At 57.4% G+C, this 19,837-nt stretch overlaps 2 protein-coding genes across 6 annotated transcripts; both read left to right on the forward strand.

Annotated features, from left to right (window-relative positions):
* Positions 1 to 864: 864 nt before the first annotated feature.
* On the forward strand, positions 865 to 11,593 carry ODAD1 (outer dynein arm docking complex subunit 1). Of its 3 annotated transcripts, none has more exons than XM_090049248.1 (18): positions 865 to 987; positions 1,500 to 1,631; positions 2,114 to 2,141; positions 2,280 to 2,321; positions 2,903 to 2,982; positions 3,934 to 4,033; positions 5,266 to 5,455; positions 5,931 to 6,053; positions 6,583 to 6,696; positions 7,245 to 7,312; positions 7,569 to 7,756; positions 7,986 to 8,120; positions 9,221 to 9,303; positions 9,386 to 9,554; positions 9,852 to 10,015; positions 10,317 to 10,420; positions 10,707 to 10,803; positions 10,952 to 11,593. In XM_090049248.1, exons 2-18 carry the CDS (start codon positions 1,571 to 1,573, stop codon positions 11,039 to 11,041), a joined length of 1,836 nt encoding a protein of 611 aa, XP_089905374.1. In that variant the 5' UTR covers positions 865 to 987; positions 1,500 to 1,570; the 3' UTR covers positions 11,042 to 11,593. The 3 variants fall into 3 exon arrangements, with proteins under 3 accessions (XP_089905374.1, XP_089905376.1, XP_089905375.1); XM_090049249.1 differs by having other exon boundaries at positions 932 to 987; positions 1,569 to 1,631; XM_090049250.1 differs by lacking the exons at positions 10,707 to 10,803; positions 10,952 to 11,593 and having other exon boundaries at positions 9,386 to 9,550; positions 10,317 to 10,425.
* Positions 11,594 to 13,731: 2,138 nt separating this feature from the next.
* On the forward strand, positions 13,732 to 19,586 carry MYADM (myeloid associated differentiation marker). 3 transcript variants are annotated; one of them, XM_090049205.1, is made up of 2 exons: positions 13,732 to 13,868; positions 17,578 to 19,586. In XM_090049205.1, the coding sequence occupies exon 2, from the start codon at positions 17,589 to 17,591 to the stop codon at positions 18,489 to 18,491; it is 903 nt and encodes a 300-aa protein (XP_089905331.1). In that variant the 5' UTR covers positions 13,732 to 13,868; positions 17,578 to 17,588; the 3' UTR covers positions 18,492 to 19,586. The 3 variants fall into 3 exon arrangements, with proteins under 3 accessions (XP_089905331.1, XP_089905328.1, XP_089905330.1); XM_090049202.1 differs by lacking the exon at positions 13,732 to 13,868 and adding an exon at positions 14,177 to 14,330; XM_090049204.1 differs by lacking the exon at positions 13,732 to 13,868 and adding an exon at positions 15,793 to 16,777.
* The last annotated feature ends 251 nt before the right edge of the window (positions 19,587 to 19,837 follow it).

Genomic DNA, 19,837 nt, shown 5'->3' on the forward strand with positions numbered 1-19,837 from the left:
CTTAGTGGAGTGTCTGATGGGAAGGGCTGAGGTGGACAGGAGTCTCCTGAGCCAGACAAGGATCTCCACTCCTGCCCACCCAGCTGAGGTGAGAAGGCTCCCACTTCCCCCCTCTAGGGACACCCAGAAACAGAAACACAAGAGAAGGAAGTTGCTCGTTGCTGGGGAGAGGTTGCAACAAGGGAGGGCTGTGAGCCAGGACACCCCAGTTCCACCTCAGCTCTGGGTGGGGAGTGGGGTCTGGTGAGTAAGGGAGATGGGGAGCCAGGATGCCCAGGTTCCATCCCCCTGGGCCAGTCCCTTAGCATCCTAGCAGGAGGGTTTTGGAGGGGGGGCTCCCAATTGGCAACACCAGACAGAGCAGTGCGAGAGCCTCCCAAACCGTACATCTAGCAGGCCCAGCTCGGGCCCGGGGGGTGGGCAGGGCGGAGACGGGAGGAAGTATCGCCTTCCGCTCCCCGGAAACCCCTGCCCACTCAGACGCCTGGTGCCCTGACAACTGTTGCTGTGGTGCCCTGGCAACCCTTGTGATGGTACAAACAGACGTGGGGGGGGGGGTTGTGGTTTGGCAGCTTCCTGGGCCGGGCTGTGACGTGCCGGAGGAGTCTGGCCTATGACTCACGTGGCTACAGCTCGCCCATAAGGCTTCGTGGGGCGCTCCATGCAAATGAGCTGCCCCCCGGCCCCGCCGCGGGCACCCAGCCGACCCCCCGCGCCTGGGAATCCCTGGATAGCCTCATTCCCCTCCCGCCCAAGCACAGCCAGGCGGCGTGACGCGCATGCGTAATATGCGCTCCGAAGGGAGGAAGGGGAAGCAAATGGCGGGAGAAGCAAGGGGCGGGGCCTAGGCAGCGGCGGGGCTTTGGCGAAGGGAGGGGAAGGCGTTGGCCTGGCGCATGCGTAATGTCGCGCCTGGGTCCTCTTAGGAAGGAGGGGGTTCGACCTCCCCAGCAGGAGGTCATAGTTGGCCTCATCGGGCCTGACCTGGTGAGATTTCCCTCCCCTCCTCCCGCACTGGGCTGGGCAAGACCTGCTGTAGCCTTGATGTGACCTGCTATAGCTCTGGCATGACCTGCTGTGCTGGGGCTATGCTGTGTCCTGGGGTGGGCACTGCCACTCTGTGGCCCAGGGGACCCTGTGTTGGGCTTGGCTGTGACTCTCTGTACCATGTGCTGACCCAGGGGGGCTGTGGTGTCACCCAGCTTGCTGGGGTCCTGTGACCTGGCACCTTCCTGTGGCATTTTGCCTACATGTGGCTCCATGGGGCCCTGGTGTGATCTGACCTAATGGGCCCTTGGTGTGAAAAGGTCTGATGTGGCCATGGCATAAGCTACTGTGGCTTGGGAATGTGATGGGACTAGAGCCACCCAAAGTGGTTTGTGCATTATTGGGTCTTGGCGTGAACAGATGCCTGGGCATTACCCTTGGCATTATGATGCAGGCATGTGACAGGGCCTTGGCATGGTCTGATGGGGCCTTGGTATGGTCTAATGCTGCAGACTTGTGATGGGGCCTTGGCATGGCTGGTGGTGCCAGCTGAACTGAATCTTCCTCCCTGCTTTGAGCAGTGATGGTGCTGCTTGTCCGGACGGAGTGGCCCCTACCAGGCTGCGGTGCCCCTTGGGATGAGGGTAGGGTTATGGGCATGCTTGGGCATCACCTTTCTTTACCCCACACTCTGCATTTCCCATCTCTGTCATGCCCTAAATCCTCCTTCCTCCCCACCCCCCGTCATCTGCACCAGAGCTGGGGTGTCCAGGGAGGGGGTGGCAGGGGAGTGTGGGACTGAAGGAAGTCGGGGGGAGGAATTTGGTTAGGACTGAGAGTAGAGGTAGAGGTTGGGGGTTACATGGGTGGAAGGTATATGGATGGATGAGGTTGGAGTGGGGAAGGGCAGAAGAGAAGTCATGGGCGGGCTAGGGATGGACTGAAGGGGGTGATGGGGACTATGGAGGCATGGGAGAGGAGTGGGGATGGGCAGCCAGGGAGGAGTGGCATTGGAGGGCTGTTGGGGTGGGGTGTGAAGGGAGGGGGGGTTATGGGGGGAAGGGAGGGAGTAGTGGGAGGGGTGTTCAGCCTACATCCATTCTCCCCTGTCTGGCTCTGCCCCCAGGCTCTATCCAGCTTCTCCATAGGCTGAGGTACCTTCACTTCCTGGAGACTGTAACTAACAACTGAGTTGGAGGCGGGTTGGAGGAGTGAGTGATGCAGAGACAGGGAACAAGTGCCAGACTCTCCTGCACCCTTTGGAGTCTGTGACCTCCCCCTCCCTCTGACAGTGCCTGCTTGCAGCCTTCAAGGACCATCCACAGAAGACCCAGGTATCCCCTGCTGTAGGCTCCAGGGAAGGCAGGGTTAGGAAGGGCTGAGAACAGGATTGCCCCATACCCACCCTGAGCTGACACCTTCTCCCTAAACTAGCCCCTTTGACTCGCACCAAATCCCCAGCCCTCTCCAGAAATCACCCTCTCCGCAAAACAGCCCCCCAGCTTTCCTACCACCTTAACCCCCAAGCACAGTGTGAACCAGTTGCTATTTTGCCTCAGTTTCATCCCCAATGCTTCCCCTTCCCTCAGCCCAGCCCAGCCCAGCCCAGCCCAGCTCCTTTAGCTTCTGTATTAAGTTCAAGGGCACAGCTTCCTGGGAGCACAGGGCTTGTGAGAGGCATTGTTCATACCTACTGTGCTGTGTCCCAGAAGCAGCCACCCTCTGAGGCAGTGTAGAGAGCTCCAGTGTCAAACCAGACTCCTCTGCTTGTCTGCCCCACATGTGGTGCCCTGTGCTGCGTGGAGCACCCTGACATAAACCCCTGTTAAGATGCCCTTAGTGAGACCAGCAGCCTAGGAATAACTCCACAGTGCCCAGTTAATCTCTGTCTCCCTTTTTTGTGCCCCCACATCAGTGAGGAGGAGAAGATGCCGCTGCACCGCTCTGCCTTGAGCAACCGCTCTGACAGCAGTGACTTGGACCTGGATGGCATTGGTAATGGTTTTCCCCCAGGACCTCTGTTGGGCCCTGTCCTGTCACATCTTTGTCCTAGGGACATGATGCCCCACCTCTTAATTCTCAGCCCATGAGGGCCTCTGCACAGCACTGCCCCTTTTCATGCTCCTCCCAGCTGGCCCCAGATAACCCCAAGATTTTGATTTGGAAGCCAGCCCTTGTCCCATAGCCCCTGGGGCACCCAGACATAACCTCACCACACCAAGGCACCCCATACCCCCGGCAGGACAGACTACCTTGCATTATGTCTTGGATCCCCACCTACTCCCCCTGGGTCTGTGGCAATCACCTGGGTCAGGGCAGTTCCTTAGCACCCTTAGGTGGGTATTGTGTCCCTTGCCAGATCCCCAGGGTGGTCAGAGTGGGAGAAGGGCTGCCAGAGCCTGGTGGGAACAGCTTTGGGGGAAAGAATATCTGGTGGGGGGAGTCCGGGAACGTTGTGGGGGCAGTGTCTTGATAGAATATCTTGGGGTCTGGGCATAAGGTGTTTACGTTATGGCATATATCATCTTGTGATGTCATGGGCCCATGCTATGATCTCATGGGATCTTGGCATGATCCTGGAGTCTTGGCATGAGGAAGTTATGCAGTGGCAGACAGGGCCTTGTATAATGTCATGGGATTTTAATGTGCTGTCATGTGGGCTGCCTGTGAGAAGGTTGGGATGTGGCAGGGATGGCCTTGGTGTGATGTCATGTGGCCACAGTGGGCCTTGGCATATCATGGGTCTTGTGTATGAGAATTTGGGCCATGATGGGTCAGGGTCTTGGTGTGATATCATGCGGTCTTGGCATGACATCATATGGCTGGGCTGCAAGGGTGTTGGGCCACATTTTGGATGTGTGGGAGGGGCTGGGCCATGGTGGGCAGGACCATGGCTAGAGCCCTTCTCTGATGCCCTTCTCCCCGTGGCTCTTCCTGGCCCTTCAGCTGAGAGCGAGCTGGCCAAGCTGCAACGCCAGTTCCGCCTGCTAGAGGGTGACCGTCGTGCCTATGCCCAGGAGTCACAGGAGACCATCCGCAGGCAGCTGTATGTACCCCTGGGTGGGAGGGGCCCAGTACTATACCTGCAGGATCAGCTGCACACGGCACATGCATGCACACACGCACTGTTCCTCCCATATACTGGGCAGCACAGATACACTCCCCCTAGAATGCTGATGTATCACTGACATCACACACATTCCCCTAGCAACTCACCTGGAACGAGCCCTCCACACCAGGCTGCATCACTGCACTGCACTGCACACAGGCACTTACACACATGCGCACACACCATCACACTTACATACCCACAAGGTCACGCAAACTCACATGAGAACTTTCACATAAGATCTGCTGCTCACATACCCTCACCAGGTCTCACACATCAGTCTGCACGCTTACCTGCAGGCTCATGGCCAGGATCTCTCACACTATAGGGACATCAGGTGCACATGACCTCCCTTGCACTTGCACTCACAAGACTGCATGCTCACATTCATTCATTAATGAGGTCACACGCACAAAATCTTGTGAACACTCAGTGACACGCCTGTGACATACAAGATCCCACACTTGTGCACAAGATCACATCTGAGATCTTGTACTCCCACCCAGGATTGTATATGCACAAGGCTCCACACCCACTCAGCTACAAGACCATACATGCGCAACAACTTGCAATCTCATGTAAGACTGCATACACACAGAGGCGCACACACACAGGCACGCTTACACAAGATCTCCGATACACATGCTTGACTGTGGGATCTCTGATGCACAGGTCACACTTGTATACAAGACTGCACACATGAGATCATACTCTTGAGATTACGTGCATAAGATCACTCAGACTCAAGATCCAAAGCCCACCAAATCTCACCCTTGTGAAGAAGCTCACACATTCACCCACATGGATGGTCAGCTCAGGTATCTGACACATGGCATCCTGTGCTCACATGGGGACTCTGTGTTCACAACCGTGCAGTGAGACTTCCTTACCCTGCTGGGCACCCTGGTAGTCATGACATCCTAGATCTCAGCACAATCCACCAGTTCACTGCTGCCACACATCTAGCATCACTACTCTGCCCTCTCCTTGTCTTAGCTCTGGGTCCCCTTTCCTCTTCTCTTTCTCTCTCATGCCTGGCACTCTCCTTTTGACCTCATCATCCACTAGTGGAACAATCTGGCACCCCCCCATATCACCAAGATCCCCTCCCTGCCCCACTACCCCTGCCTGCCACCCATTGCAGCTGGCCAGCCCCTTGTTTTGGGCAGGGCTGAAATCCACAGGCTGGAGAAGGAGCAGGAAGGGCTGCTGCAGGAGCTGCAGCTGGCAGAGAGCAGGGCCAACCAGCTGCGGGAGCGGGCACAGGCAGGCAGCTTGCGCACCATGCTGCAGCAGAAGGACCAGACGGAGGAGCAGGTGGCCCAGGAGAGGAGGACACTGGCACGTCTGGATCTGGAGGTACCAGCTGGGCTGGGAGAGGGGGCCAGAATGCCTGGGTTCTACCCTGGTTACAGGGGGTGGGGGTCCTGAGGTGTGGGTTAGAGGAATGGGGCTGGGAGCCAGGACACCTGGGTTCTATCCCAGCTCTGGATGGGAGTGGGGGTCTAGCAGATGAAAGCATAGCGGGGGAATGTGCTGTGCTGACCAGACTGGCTCTTCCTGGGCTTCTATTATGTCTCAAGATAGAAGACTTCACTGTAGCTCTCAGGCAGTTACCAGCAGTCCCCTGCATGATGCTCTGGGACATCCCTGAGTGCTGTGGGCAGCAATATCTGGTCTCTCCCCAGTGAATGGGCAAGTGGTTGTGAGCAGTGGGACCATCCTGCAGTGCACTACAGATGATTACCCAGCAGCCACTGCTGCATTCAGGGGGCACACCTGGCTGAAGTATGTGAATCTTACAGGCCCTGGTGCCCACCTTTTTGCCTGGCAGATCCAGAGCTGGGAAAAGCGGCTGGCGGAGCTGCAGAGGCATATGGGCAGTGTCGGCATCACTGAGCGGGACAAAGCCCGGATACAGAAGAAGGTGCAGACCCTGGAGAACCAGCTGAACAGGGTAAGGGGACAAGAGGGACACAGCAGCTGGGCAGAAGTGCCTTGTGGGTTCATGTTGTGGGGAGGGGGCTGCGAGCCAGGACTCCTGAGTCCTATTGTAGCTCTGGGAGGGAAGTGGGGAGTGATGGGTTCAAGAGGTGGGGGAAGTGGGGCTGGGAGTCAGGATACTTGGGCTCTATTCCAGCTCTGGGAGGTTGTGTTTGGTATGATGATTAGAGCAGGGAGGTCTGGAGCCAGGACTCCTGGGTTCTCTCCCAGCTTTGGCAGAGGAGCAGGATTAGGAAGGAGCAGGAGCAGCTGCTGCAGGATCTCCAGCTGGCAGAGAGCAGGGGCCCAGCAGCTGCAGGAGTGGGTGAGTTAGAGGAAGGAGCTGAGACACAGTCTCCTAGGTCCTGTCACTGGCTCTGGAATGGGAGCGGGAGCTGTAGTTTTTGGCAGAAGAATGAATACTGGGTTGAGCAAAGCAGGGGGCATTCTCTAGTGCTGGGATTCCGCATACACTGTGCCCCTCTCATCCCTCTCTTTTGCAGGCCTTGGCCAAGTTCAACTCCCAGCTGGTGCTGAATGCCCACCTGCGTGAGGAGCTGGAAACCATGCGCATTGAGCACAGCAGCTTTGAGCAGCTCTGCCGGCGGCTGGAGAGGGTGAGTGCATGCCCAGGGGGAAGAGGAGGAGGGCAGAAGGGGCTTGGGCCAGGTTCCCCCAGCTCTGGGAAGGGCATGGGGTTTGGTGGTTAAAGCAGGGGTGGTGGCAGTTAGCCTCTCTGGTTTAGTGGTATGGATCCAGGCAAGCACTGCCAAGCTTATTGTGGGAAACTGAGGCACTGATTGGGGCTGAGGGAGAAGCATAAGGGGGAGGAGAGAAAAATGAAGAGTCCTGGTAGGCTGAGGTGGGGCTTGGTGTGGTGTTGATGGCAGTGATTGGTCAGGACATCTTATGATGGAAGAGAGAAATCTGACTGGCTGCTGCAACACCTGTTTTGTAGTCGGTGAGATATGGCAGGATGTGGGCGGTCAGTGAAGATCCATTTGTGCCACTGTGGGGCAGGAGATGGGTGCGATTGGTTGGGGATGTCTCCACAGTGCCCCCAGGACAGGATGTAAGGGTGTGATTGGCTGGGCGGGATCCCACTGTAACCCCAGGACAAGATGCAAGGATGTTATTGGCCGACACCCCCTTCTGTGTTTCCCAGGAGGCGCATGAGAAGCGAAAGGAGATTGGTGCCCTGATTGACACATCCTCCATGGCTTATGATGCCAGGTAGGGCCAGGCCTTGCTCTGACCCCAGCACCCCGTACTGGCCTCCCAGGCACTGGGAATGTGGATCACTGATTGATTGTGTAGACACCAGGTGCCCCCTGGGGTTTAGAGCAGGGGCTGTGAGCCAGGACCCCTGGTTCTATGCTGCCTCAGGGAGGAAATGGGTTGGGGCTGGGAGCTGGGATGTCTGGGTCTTCTCCCAGCACATTCTGTAGCCAGGAAGTGTTGGGTCCCCAGTGACACTGCTGCCCCACAGGGATGAGGCACAGGCCAAGCTGGGGCAGCTGCGGGAAAAAGCGGAGAAGGATGTGGCACAGCACGGGGCTGAGATGAAAGAGCTGCAGCGGGTGCTGAACCACGACAGGTGCCTCCGCCAATTCCTGACCATCAAGGCACAGGAGCGGAGCCTTACCCAGGAGGCGCTGGAGGCCCGTCAGCGGAGAGGTGCTGGGGGAGGGTGGGAGACCTGAATTTTCTTCCAGCTCTGGGAGGTCAGTGAGGTCTTGTGGATTTGCAGCGGGGCATTCAGAACCAGGACTTCTGGGTTGTGTTCCAGCTCTGGGAAGGGAGTGAAGTCCGGTGGGTTAGAGTGGGGAGAGGGGCTAGGAGCCAGAACATCTGGGTTCTATTTTGCACATATTGTGAGATCTGAGTGTCTGCTATGTGCTCCCAGCCCAGGAGTTGGCTGAGGGGAAGCGCCGTGACCCCGAGGAAGAGCTGTTGGAGTCCTATGAAGATACTTTCAGGCAGCTGCGGGAGCTGAAGGGGGAGGATGACCTGGACCTGCTGGTGGAGAAATTCCTAGAAGGTGACAAAGCAGCAGGGAAAAGGGCTTTCAGGCAACCCCATGATAGGGTACTAGCTGGCTCTGGAACTGAGCATGGGGTGGGGCCTGTCCCTTCCAGGGGGGACCTGCCCCACAGCAGGAGCCTTGGCCATGTTGGGCTGAACAGCCAGTTGAGGGGGTTTCTGTGCTGAGGGGAGTCTTTTTAGGGGTCTCATTATATTGGTGCTGGGTGAGGTGTCAATGGAGGGGCTGGGGGCATGGGCAGATCTAGGATTTTGAAAAGTGGGGTGTAGATAGTGGTGCACCATCACCTATAACAAAACACACATTTTTTTCCAGTTAAGGAGAAACTAGAAGACTTACTAATGTGGGAGAGAGCTAGCACTATATATTATTCAGTTTAAGATCAAAGCAAATGGAAATATAACTTTGTAAGAATATGCACTGATTTGCCAGATTTTATATATAAAGGTTAAAAAAACACAAAACAGGCAAAAATAGTCAAAATACATTATTTTATTAGGCCTATAGTTATTATATTTAAATCTTATCTCTCATTCAGATTTGTAAATCAAAATGCAGTCTTCCCAAGCATCTTGATAGTGCATCCAGTACTTCACTGTCAGTCACTTTCACACCTGAGTTAATGTTTCCTTGAATTAATAGGACCACACTTGAGTTAATGTTCCCTTGTATTAATTAAAAGGTTTAGCTAGAGCTAAAAACATCTGCAGAACTGTGAAACAGAAGGGAGATATTACTAGGAGTAGCAAACAAACAGCAAAATTGTAGAAGAAAGGATAGGCTGATTAATGGAACATCAGGTTGTTAACACCGGTGGAGTGGAGAAAGATTAGCAGGAATTGGAGAGATGATAATGAGCCATGATGTCAATTGAGTCCCTCAGGGCTATCTGAATAGAATAGAAATGCTGCTGTTCCTTCAGGGAGTTGGTTTTAAAGTTTGGGTGGAGCAAGAGTCAACGGGGGATGTGACTGCACCCTGCCTTGGATCTGCCCCTGGCTGGGGGTGCAGTGTGTGTGTGTGTGTGTGTGTGTGTGTGTGGGGGGGGGGGGGTTCTCCCCAAGTCAGGGGGTCTCTGATGCTCTGTTTCCCCACAGAGGAAGATCAAAACTTTGCTGAATTCAACTACATCAATGAGCAGAACAGTGAGCTGGAGCGGCTGGGGGAGCACATTGCCCAGGTGGGGACCTGTGCTCTGTTCCCCTGCACCCCAGGGCCCTAGTCAACCTCTTACCCCTGCTGTGTGGGCTCTACCCCTACAGCTGCAGCAGGAGATTGTGGCAGCCCAGGCACAGGAGGAGTGGGCAGAGCAGGAGCACCGGGCAGAGCTCCGGGCTGTAGAGACCAAGCAAGAGGCAGCTGTGCAGGAGGCCGAGCACCTGCTTGCCAAGGAGAAAGAGATCATGAAGACCCTGGAGCATGTTAAGGCGGGTACGGAGCAGGGGAAGGGCTGGGGTGTGCTCCCACTGGTAAGGGCCCTGGGGCTCTCCCACATGGTAGATCATAATCCTGGCTCTTGGAGTTCTCCAAGTAAATGCAGTTCCTTCCCTGAGCCAGGAGAGAACCCAGGCATCCTGGGTTCCAGTTTCCCTAATCTGATCCTCCTTCCCCACTGCCCTTCCAGAGCGGAGAGAAAACCCAGGTGTCCTGCCTCACAGCTCCCCTGATCTGGGTGGGGGGCGGTGTTTTGAGGCAGGCAGGGAGATAACTGGACTTGTGTATCTGCAGGCATTAGGGAGCTGTTTGAGGAGCTGGGCTGTGATCGGACAGGGTTGGATGAGGTGCTGGGTGGTGGGATCGTGGTGCGTGACTCCACCTTGCTGCTCTTCCTGGGGCGGATTGAGCAACGAGCCACTGAGCTGATGGCCATGCACTCCTACCTGGCCTCCAAGGTGAGTGCAGGCCTGTGCCAGGTAGGGGCTCAGAGCCTGGTGTGTGCCAGGTGGTCTCTGTGCCAGATGAGGGTCTCTATAGGGTGGTGGTGGCTCTGTGACATAGGATGAGAATCTGGGTTGAGTCAGTGCCAGGCAGGGGGCATGGAGGTGTCTTTGTGCCAGGCAGGAGGGTTGGGGGCTGTTGGGGATGGGTCTGTGCCAGATGGTGGTGGGGTGGGCTCTAGGCACAGGGGACTTGGTGTCACAGGGTAGGTCACCCCCTAACCTTCCTTGCTCTCCCTTTTGTTTGTCTGCACAGAACTTTCACGACCCTTACGACCCCTCAGAGACAGCATGGCTGCTGCTGGGGCAGACGGAGGGTGTCCCTACCCTGCCCCGCCCCCCACGACCTCCCACTGCCAGGTAAGGCCCCCTGTTCCTACAGCCCCACAGCGACAGAGCTGGTTACTGGGTTTGCTAGCCCAGACAGAGCCACCCTTGCCTGCAGGACCTTAGTTAGAGGTGATGTGGGGCATGGGTAGGTCAGACTCCTCTCCTGGGTTCTATCCTGGTTGTGGCAATGGGAATGTAACACATTAGAAGGGGGTGGGTTGGTCCTTCAGAAACTAGGGTTCTGTCATTAGGGAGGCGATGGAGCATGTGCCCACCCTTCACCCCCTCACTTGCTTCCTCTCCTGTTCCTGTGAAGGGAAGACCATGACACTGAGGAGGCCCTGACAGACGGGATCGAGGAAGAGGAGAGACCCCTCACCCACAGTGAGCTGAGGGAGCGCATCCTCCAGGAGGTGAGTAGGGGCTGGGGATGTAAACCTGGGGTCTATCCCAGCTCTAGAATGGGAGTGGGATCTGGGGGTTTAAAGTAAGTAGGGCAGGGAGCCGGGACTCCTGGGTTCTATCCAGTAACATGCTGTCTCATGTATCTTCCCACACCAGGTGCTGAGCCGGGAGCAGACACTTCCCTCTAAGAGGAGCCTGGACCCAGAGCAGGCTGCACGGCGTGCACTGTGCCCCATGGAGGCTTGATCTGAGGGCTGAGGTCTCAGGCTCTGGGTGTGGAACAGCCAGTGTGCTGGGCAGATGGACGTGGGGACAGTTCCTCCATCCCAACGCCAGGGCCCCCCATCTCTGTCTCCACTCCTCTCTCCCAGGACTGGACCCTCCCCTATAATACCACCTGGGGCCTGGCCTGCCTGTATCCTGGACTTGCCGGTGCAGGGGGGAGCCCCCATTTCTGCCCGTAGCTCCACATGCCTGCCTACCCACCCCTGTTCCTGCTGGAGTGGCTGATTCCCTGGCCTGCCATCAAGGACATGGGTGTCTGGGGGAGCCTGGCCTCTGGGATCCCTCTTCTCTGGCAATCTTGTCTCTCATTCAAGCCCCCGGTTAATCATGGATCAAAGCTAGTTCCTATCCTTGGTGTGGCCCCTGGCAGGCCTTCCCAGGGCAAGCACAGCATGGGTACAAGGGCCCCTGGGGCTGGCTTGTGTTTCTACCCTCCCTGGCAGGGCTTGCTGTACCTGCTGTCACCATACATGGAGCAGCAATAAATGTCCCCAGCAACATGGTGTGTGTGCCTGTGTGAACAGTGATGCTCCCTGCTGGTGGGGGTTGTGTATGAAAAGGGATCTGTCTGGGGCAGTTCACCCGAGTACAGAGATGCATCTACCTCTGCAGATGAGCGTGGCAGGGGTTGGCTATACACTGGCATTTGGCCTGGTGCTAAGATGCAGCCATCTCTAGGGCAGGACATATTGGAGAGCCCTCCAGGTCCAGATGGACTGTGAGTAGGACCCCCGCCCAGCACGTGGTGCCAAGGGCCACACAGAGACCCTAGGCCTAGGTGCTCCAGGGGCTCCTTTGGCACCACAGCTGAGATGTGGCTTCCTTCGTAGTGGCCCCTCCCCTGGCCCATCCAACCCGCACCTCACAGCCCCTTCAGTCCTAGACAGGGTGTCTTGGCAGTGCCAGTTCCTGCCACCAGGGGACAGTAGAGCCCCAGAAATGCAGCAACAGGAGTGACAGGCCTGGGCAGGGGCTAGTGCTTGGGTGCTGGGCACCAGCTGGGCTAAGGAGGGGGTGGGGTCTGGGTCAGGGATGGATATGGCCGTAGGTTGCCAAGGTATTCTCTCTGGTCTGCAGTGGAGCCCTTGACCCTGCCCAGCTCAAGTGTGGTGGGGGCAGCCCAGGTTGTGGCACACGTAGCTGGTCCAGTGGCTCCCCAGGCATGCAGTGGGGCTGGGGCAGTGCAGTAGTTGGACTCACTACCCAGCAGCTCCCAGGGGTCCTTCCAGCTGCCATCACCAGTTGTCAATGCCAGCCCTGGCCCTGCTGCTAAGGCACCCAAGCCTGTCCACCCTACCCCATCCCCATCTGGGGCACCACACAGAGTGGATGGGTGGGATCTTCATGGAGACCCACTGGGGCTGGCCTGGGCAGGCAGCCTGGATGGGGCTGCAGATGGGTGGGGAGTAGCATCTGCCTGGGTGTGGGACCCTGCTTTCCACACCCCCCCCCCATGCACCTAGTGCACCCTGCCTGCAAGGTTCTGGCTGGGCTCCCACTCCCTGCGTGTCTCTGCCTGGAGAACTGGCATCTGTCGTAGGGGTGTGTGGGCAGCAGATTGCAGCTCTGCCCTGGCTCCTGGACATGGCTCCCTGCCCACCAGCCTGCAGCCCCATCCCATCCAGCCAGCTGCTCGGGTAGTTTTGGTAGCTGTGGGGTCAGGGGGGACCTGACCTGGCCTGCAGCCATTCACCAAAACTCTCAGTGGCCCATGGGCCCTAATAATTGCCCACCCCTGGTCTGGGGAGTTGGAGCAGGAGGTTGGAGCCTGGGTTCTCTACCACCTTTGGGAGGGAAGAGCAAGCCAGAGGGTCAGAGGAGGGCTGGGGACTGGGTTTTCTCCAGCTGGGGAGTGGAGTTGAGTGGGGGTGGTCCTGGGAGCCAGGACACTTGGGCTCTGTCCCCTCTCTACCCACGGGCTGGCTGCAGCTGTGCCCTCCCCTGCTGCAGCAGGCAGGGTGCTGCCCCAGCTTTGCTATTTCTGCTGGTTTCTGGGGGCAGCAGTAGGGCACTAGGCTGAGTTCTCGCAAACTCATTTCCCGCGGGTTTTGGGGTGGGGTTGTCCGCAGCCGGAGCCAGGCCCTGCCCTCGCGGGCAAAACTTGCGCCTGGCGGTGGATGGGTGGAACCCAGGCGGCGTCCTGGCTGCAGTCCTGCGAACAGCAGCCGCTCTCCCAGCCCTGACCCGGCGGGGCGGGGGAGCCCAGGCTTCCCAGCTTCCAGCGGCCCGATTGCGGGGGAGGGGCATCTCGGTTTGCCCAGGCAACAAAATATTTAGGCTCGAGGGGCGTGGCCTGGGGGCAGAGCCTCTGGCACTGGTGGGGGGGGAATCACTTTCCCCCTCCCCCTCACGCCAGATGTCAGCTCCAGCCGCGTGAGCTCGGAACCCCCGGCCCTGCGTCTCCGTGGCAACCGCAAACAGTCCCACCAAACAGCACTTGAACCCGCGGCCACCGGTCGGTGGGCAATGCTGGGGGGGGGAAGCTCGCAGCACTGGGACATTGCTGGAAGGAATTTACAGTACTGGGGCACTCCCCAGCTGGAGGCACTGCTGGGAGAAGCTCGCAGGCTGGGACACTGTTGCGGAAGCCCGCAGCCCTGAGGCACGGCTGGGAGGAAGCTCACAGCACTGGGGCACTGCTTGGGGAAGCTCGCAGCACTGGAGTTGCACTGGGGCAGTGCGGGCGGGAAGCTCGCAGCCGTGAGGGAGCGGTCAGGAAGCCGCGTTTGGGCGCCCCGAGGCGGTGTTCGCGGCCCCATCACCCGCCCTGTGGCAGGAAGTCCCCCGGGTGAATAACAATAACAACCAACACTGGGAAGCGGGTCTGCCCGGAGACATTTCAAAGCGGGGGGCGGGGTGTTGTGGGGTGTCTGTCTGTAGCGTGGAGACTGCTGCGTGCGTGTATATTGGGGGTAAAGTCAGTGTGTGTGTGTGTGTGTGTGTGTGGAGTGGGGTCTATTGGGTCAGTGCGTGCGTGTGCGGAGTGGCGATTGCTGAGTGTGTCGCGGCGGTGTGATATGTGGGTGTCTTACGTGGTGCGTGCTGTGGAGTGTGTGTGTGTGTGTGGCGGTGGCAGACGGACAACCAGCGCTCGGGGCGGTGCCGGGGGGTGTCTGTCCGCCTGTCCTCCTCGCCCCGCCCCGCGCCCTCTTCCTCCCGCCACCCGCCACACCCGGCCCGCCTGCCCGTGCGCCCCGCGCCGGTACCGACCCCGACCCCGACTCGCGTCCAGCTCCGGACCCCGCGCCGCGTAAGTGCCTTGCCCGGCACCGACGGGAGCCTGGGGCGAGCCCCGCGGCTGCCCGTGCCCTGGCTGGGGGAGGGGAAGCGAGGGGATCAGGGCTTTGCCGCATCCTCCGGGAGCTGAGGGCACCGCCCGACCTCCAAGCTAGGGGAGAACCCAGGCGTTCTGGCTTCTTGCTCCAACCCACCGGAGCCCGCTCCCCTCCACTCCCACAGCCAGGGCTGGAACCCAGGGTCCGGGCTGCAAACCCGACCCACCAGGTCCCTTTCCCCAACCCGAGCCAGGGGCGAAGCCAGGCGTCCTGGGCCGTGCCCCACCCTGCTCTAACCCGTCGCAGGTCTCCCTGACAGAGTCCTGCTGCACTCTTCTCCCTGGGGGGGTCATTATAAGGGGCTCGGGTTGTCAGCACCCCTGAAACAGGAGGTGGCAGTAAACTCCTAGTCATTTCCCCCCAGACTCCCTTGGGAAGGGCAGGGTGTGTGTGTGTGCATACACGTGTGCCAGGGCATGGTGGGGTGGAAATGCACCCTGATATTCTGCTCCCTAGTACAGCCCTTCCCTGCCTCTGTCCCCTTGTCGTTGATTGTGGGTCTGCTGGGGGGGGGGGAGGAGGGATCCTTGTTTCTGCACTAGTGTGTGTGCACATGTGCACGTGCATAAGGGTGTGGTGGGGTTGGAAATGCACCTTGATATTGTAACCCCATTGCAGCCCTTCCCTGTCTTTGTCCCCCTTTCAGTGACTGCAGGGATTCTTGGTGCAGGGGGAAGGAGGGAGTAGCTCCTTGCTTGTGCACTCGTGTGTGTGTGTGCATGTGCATGCGCACATGCACATGTGCATGCATAAGGGTATGGTGGGGGTGGAAATACATGCTGATATTCAACCCCCCAATGCAGCCCTTCCCCATCTCCATCCCCCCATCTGTAATTGTGAGGCTGCTCGGGGTAGGGGGGGCTCCTTGCTTGTGCATGTGTGCACACGTGTGTAATTGCTGCCCAGCCCCAGAAAGTGTGGCCAGCTCCCCTGACCCCAGGGCATTGGGTTAGGTGAGGTATGAGGTATCTGGTGCCCATGGTTTTGGCAAGCATGCAGCACTTGCACCCCAGCCCTCACAGGCACCAGGGTAGATGACTGGAAACTGAGATAACTGGAAACCAAGTTTCCTGCTGCAAATAAGAGCTCTTGGAGGGGGGGGGGGAGTTACACGCGCACACGGGGGAGGGGGGTTCCTCACACACAGGACTGTTACAGTGGGTGGGGTGCAACCGAGTCAGGACACTTGGGTTCTGCCCCAACTCTGACAGAGGAGTGGTATGGAGCTGGGAGGGAGCTGGGACCCAGGATGCCTGGGTACTGTGTGGGGCTCTGCCAGGGGAATGTGCATTTTTACATGTGTTTGTGTCTTGGCTGATGCATCTGTGTATACAGACGTTTCCTGTCTGGGGTGTGTCTGTGCTTGTGTGTGTAGCTGGTGTGGGTGTATATGGGGCTGCATCCTAAAGGTGTGTGTCTGTGGGGCTGGGGTTGTCTGTGGGGCTAGGGTGAGCTTGCCTCTGTGGGGTGGGTGAGTCTTCTTGAGCTCTGTGTACACGTGTATGTACATGGGGCTGCGTCCTAAAAGTGTGTAATATGGCGTACACGTGTGATGACCCCCTTATGCCCATGCCTGGGCTCCTCCACCTCTCCCCCCCATGGTAGGGCCTTGCCCCACCCCAGCTCTAATTTCCGGACTGTTCTTGGGCCAAAGACACTTGTGAGCGCTTGTGCAAACCCTGTGAGGCGCAGGCACACCTGTGGGTCAGTCTCCTCCATGTCTCCAAGCTACCCGTGGACAGAGCCCTGCATCCAGTCACGCCCAGCCAGGGAGTCTGAGCTGCCTGGTCCTTGTGTATGGTGTGGGGGGAGGGAGGCTCTGATCCACCCCCTAGGGATTCTGCAGGCTTTAAACAGCCCTGGCACTGCCCACCCTCAGCCACACCCTAGTGCACATCTCCCTCTAGCCAAGTTGGATCAGAAGGATCCTGCCTTGTTCATGGTGTTTGTGTTTGTCATGGTAACCCTCCAGGGACATTGAGCACCCAACCTGGAGGAGAACCCAGGCATCCCGGCTCCCAGCCCTGCCTGCTCTGACTACTAGATCCCACTCCTGCACCTCCCCAGAACTGGGGAGAGAACCCACGCATCCTGGCTCCACCCTGCTGAACAGAAAACTCCCAGAACAAGGAGGCTCTGTGCTCTGGTCCTCCCCCCAAGAATCAGGGAAGCCCAGGGCTGGTCCCAGCCCTGCTAGGTTGAACTGGGATTGAGAATAACATCCGGAGGGGAAGGATTTTCTGTCTGTCCTTATATGGGCTCCAGGCTGCAAGCAGTTCCTTTCTAACACCACCCTCTGGCGCCCTGCCGGACACCACTGGGGCCTCGCTGCCTCTAGCCAGCGCAGGAAGTGTACCATTGGGTAAGATGGAGTCTGGGAGCTAGGATGCCTGGGTTCTCTCCCTACTTTGGGGGTGAGTGGGCTCTTGGGGGTTAAAACTGTGGGGCTGGAAGCCTGGATACCTGGGCTCTCTCCCAGCTCTGGGAAGGCAGTAATATGGCAATTAAGCAGCAATGAGTAATCATTAGTAAAGTGAATTGACACAATATAATCTACAGTATGTATGAACTACAAGATCACCTTTCCATTGACATGGGGAAAAAAATTGGCAGTTGCATTATTTAGCCATGTACCACACACCACTATAGTCTGACCTATAAAGCACAGACACACCCCACGTGCTGTGTGGCTATAACATCCCCCATCCTAGTACAACAGGATGCCTGGGTCCCAAGGTCTGTGTGTGTCTCCACTAGGCCTGATGAGGGGGATGCTGTACATCTCCCTCCCCCACACCAGGCCTGGGGTGGGGAAACAGTGAAGGGGTTGGGGAGGACATTATAGATGGGTGGGTGGGAGTGGGGCTAGGGATGTGGGTGTGGGAGTGAGAACCAGCGCCCAGTTGTGTGTGCAATGGTGCTGCCCCTTACTGTGTATATGCGTGTGCGCCCTATTCTCTTCTACCTCTGTGCATGCCCCCTGACCCCTGTGTGCCCCACTTCTCTCTAAGCCTGTTTGTCCCCCTGTTTGTTGTGTGTGTTTGTACACGCTGCCCCATGTGTGTGTTAGCCTATGCCTGTGCCCCTTGCAGCCCACATGCACATGTTCCCCATGCACCCCTTGCCCTGTGCACACTTACGCTCCCTCTGTCTGCCCTCCAGGTGAACCAACCATGCCAGTGCAGCGCTCCAGCTCAGTGGGCAACACTCAGGTGCTGACATCTTCCGTAGGCATCGTTCGCCTGCTGGAGGCCCTCTTCACCTGTGTCACCTTCAGCCTAGTGGCCAGCCATGGGGGCTCGGTGGGTGGCAATGGCGATTGGTGTATGTTTTCGTGGTGCTTCTGCTTTGCCGTGACAGTTGTGGTGCTGCTGGTGGAGTTTATGGGGCTCCAGCACCGCATACCTGTCTCCTGGAAGAACTTCCCCATCACTTTCGCCATGTATGCCGCCCTCTTCACCCTCTCGGCCTCTGTCATCTATCCTGTCACCTATGTCAAGGACAAGCAGTCCTCTTCAGGGCAGGACTACCGCATTGCTGCCACTGTCTTCTCGTGCCTTGCCTGTGTGGCCTATTCTACCGAGGTCACTATGACTCGTGCCAAGCCAGGAGAGGTCACCGGCTACATGGCCACGGTGCCTGGGCTGCTCAAGGTGGTGGAGACCTTCATCGCCTGCATCATCTTTGTCTTCATCAGCAAGCCAGTGGTTTATGATCAGCATGAGGCCCTGAAGTGGTGCCTGGCTGTGTACTGTATCTGCTTCATCCTTTCACTGGTTGTCATTGTGCTGTGTGTCGGGGAGTGCACTGGCTGGCTGCCTTGTGCCTTCAACAAGTTCCTCAGCGGATACACGCTCCTGGCTGTGCTCCTCTACGCCACTGCCACCGTCCTCTGGCCCCTCTACAAGTTTGACAGTAAGCATGGGGGGGAGCCCAAGCGGCCCAGCAACTGCCAGTATAATACCTTCTGCACCTGGGACAAAGTGCTGGCCATCGCCGTGCTCACCGCCATCAACCTGCTAGTCTACCTGGCCGACCTGATCTACTCTGCCCGCCTCATCTTCATTCAAGTCTAGGCACTTGCACTGCTTGGGGGAAAGGACAGGGAGGGGGCTGTGTGGCCTGGCACCTGCTGCTTGCCAGGTGGGTCCCACCCTGGGCTTCCTGCTGCCTCCAGCCCCTTCCCCCCACTCCTCTCTGGGACTTGCCCTCTCATGTCCCTTCTTTTCTCTTTGCCTCATTCATTCTTTTTTCTGCACTCATTTTCCTTCCTATCTGCAGTTTCCTTTATTCATTCCTTCTCTTCTTCATTTTCTTTTCCCCCTCCCTCTCTCTCTTCCTTCCCCCTTTTCATACCTAATTGCTTTGGATACACCCCTGCCCCACCTCAGCCTGGAGGTCTTATGAGCCAGAAGCTGCCACATCCCCTCCCTGCACCACAGCAGTGTCTGATCTGGGAGGGGGAATTCAGGCTGATTGCTGGTTCTTAGCCCTTTACCCCAGTGGCAGCAGTAACCAGGGCAGGTCTGGGGACTGACCACGAGGACCAGTGTAGACCAGTAGGTCCAGCATGTGTTGGGACTTAGAAGCCAGTGCTGCCAGTCCCAAATAATTCATCATGGGCAAAAGGGCAGGGAGAAACTAAAGGAGAGGTGACAACTCCCCTTTACTGAAAAGATTTGTCTGGAGGTTGAAAGGCTTGCTGGCTGGCTTCTTAAAGGTAATGGGCCCACTTGGTCATCTTGCTGCCAAAGGACTTTCTTGGTTAAAGAGAATTAGCTTTTAATGACAATATTTATCTGGGGGTCAGAAGCATTTGCCTGCTAGCATCTTAAAGGTGAATCACTGAATCCCTCCCCGTGCTGGAAAACAAACATTTGCTTCATTCCTGAATATTTATCCAGGTGTTATAAATTATCTTAAAGGTAATGTCCCACTTACTGCAAAAATCCCATGCCTCACTTTGCTAGAAGTTAGCTAGACGCTTGACTCTTTGTATCATTCATTGGATTTTTGTATCTTTTTTTTACACTCCTGTAAGCTCAGAGGAAATCCAAACAACAGCTTGTTCCATCACGACTGAGTTACCAAATTGAGGAGTTTTTATATCCATATCAATATATAGAGGGGAAAAAAACCCTGATAACAGAACAATAAAAGTGTAAAATGTTCTTTCTGTCTGTGCTTTCTGTCTCTTGGGTGTGGCTGGGCAGCACAAGCCGCCGATGGGGTTCTTATGGCTTCCTCAGGGGGAAGTTGGTGTTGGGAGAAGTTATTCACTGTGTGCAGAGGCCAGCTGGCTCAGGGCTGGACTAAGGAAGGGGTCTTTCCCTTCTGGGAGGTGGGGTGCTGGCCCAGGCTGGGGCACTGGCTGGAGGCAGGGAGGAGGGGTCGAGCTATGTCACTGGACAGTCTGCATCTG

This window comes from Crocodylus siamensis, chromosome 5, assembly GCF_052110815.1.
Source record: "Crocodylus siamensis isolate JL-2025a chromosome 5, ASM5211081v1, whole genome shotgun sequence".
NCBI classification, from domain to species: Eukaryota; Metazoa; Chordata; order Crocodylia; family Crocodylidae; genus Crocodylus; species Crocodylus siamensis.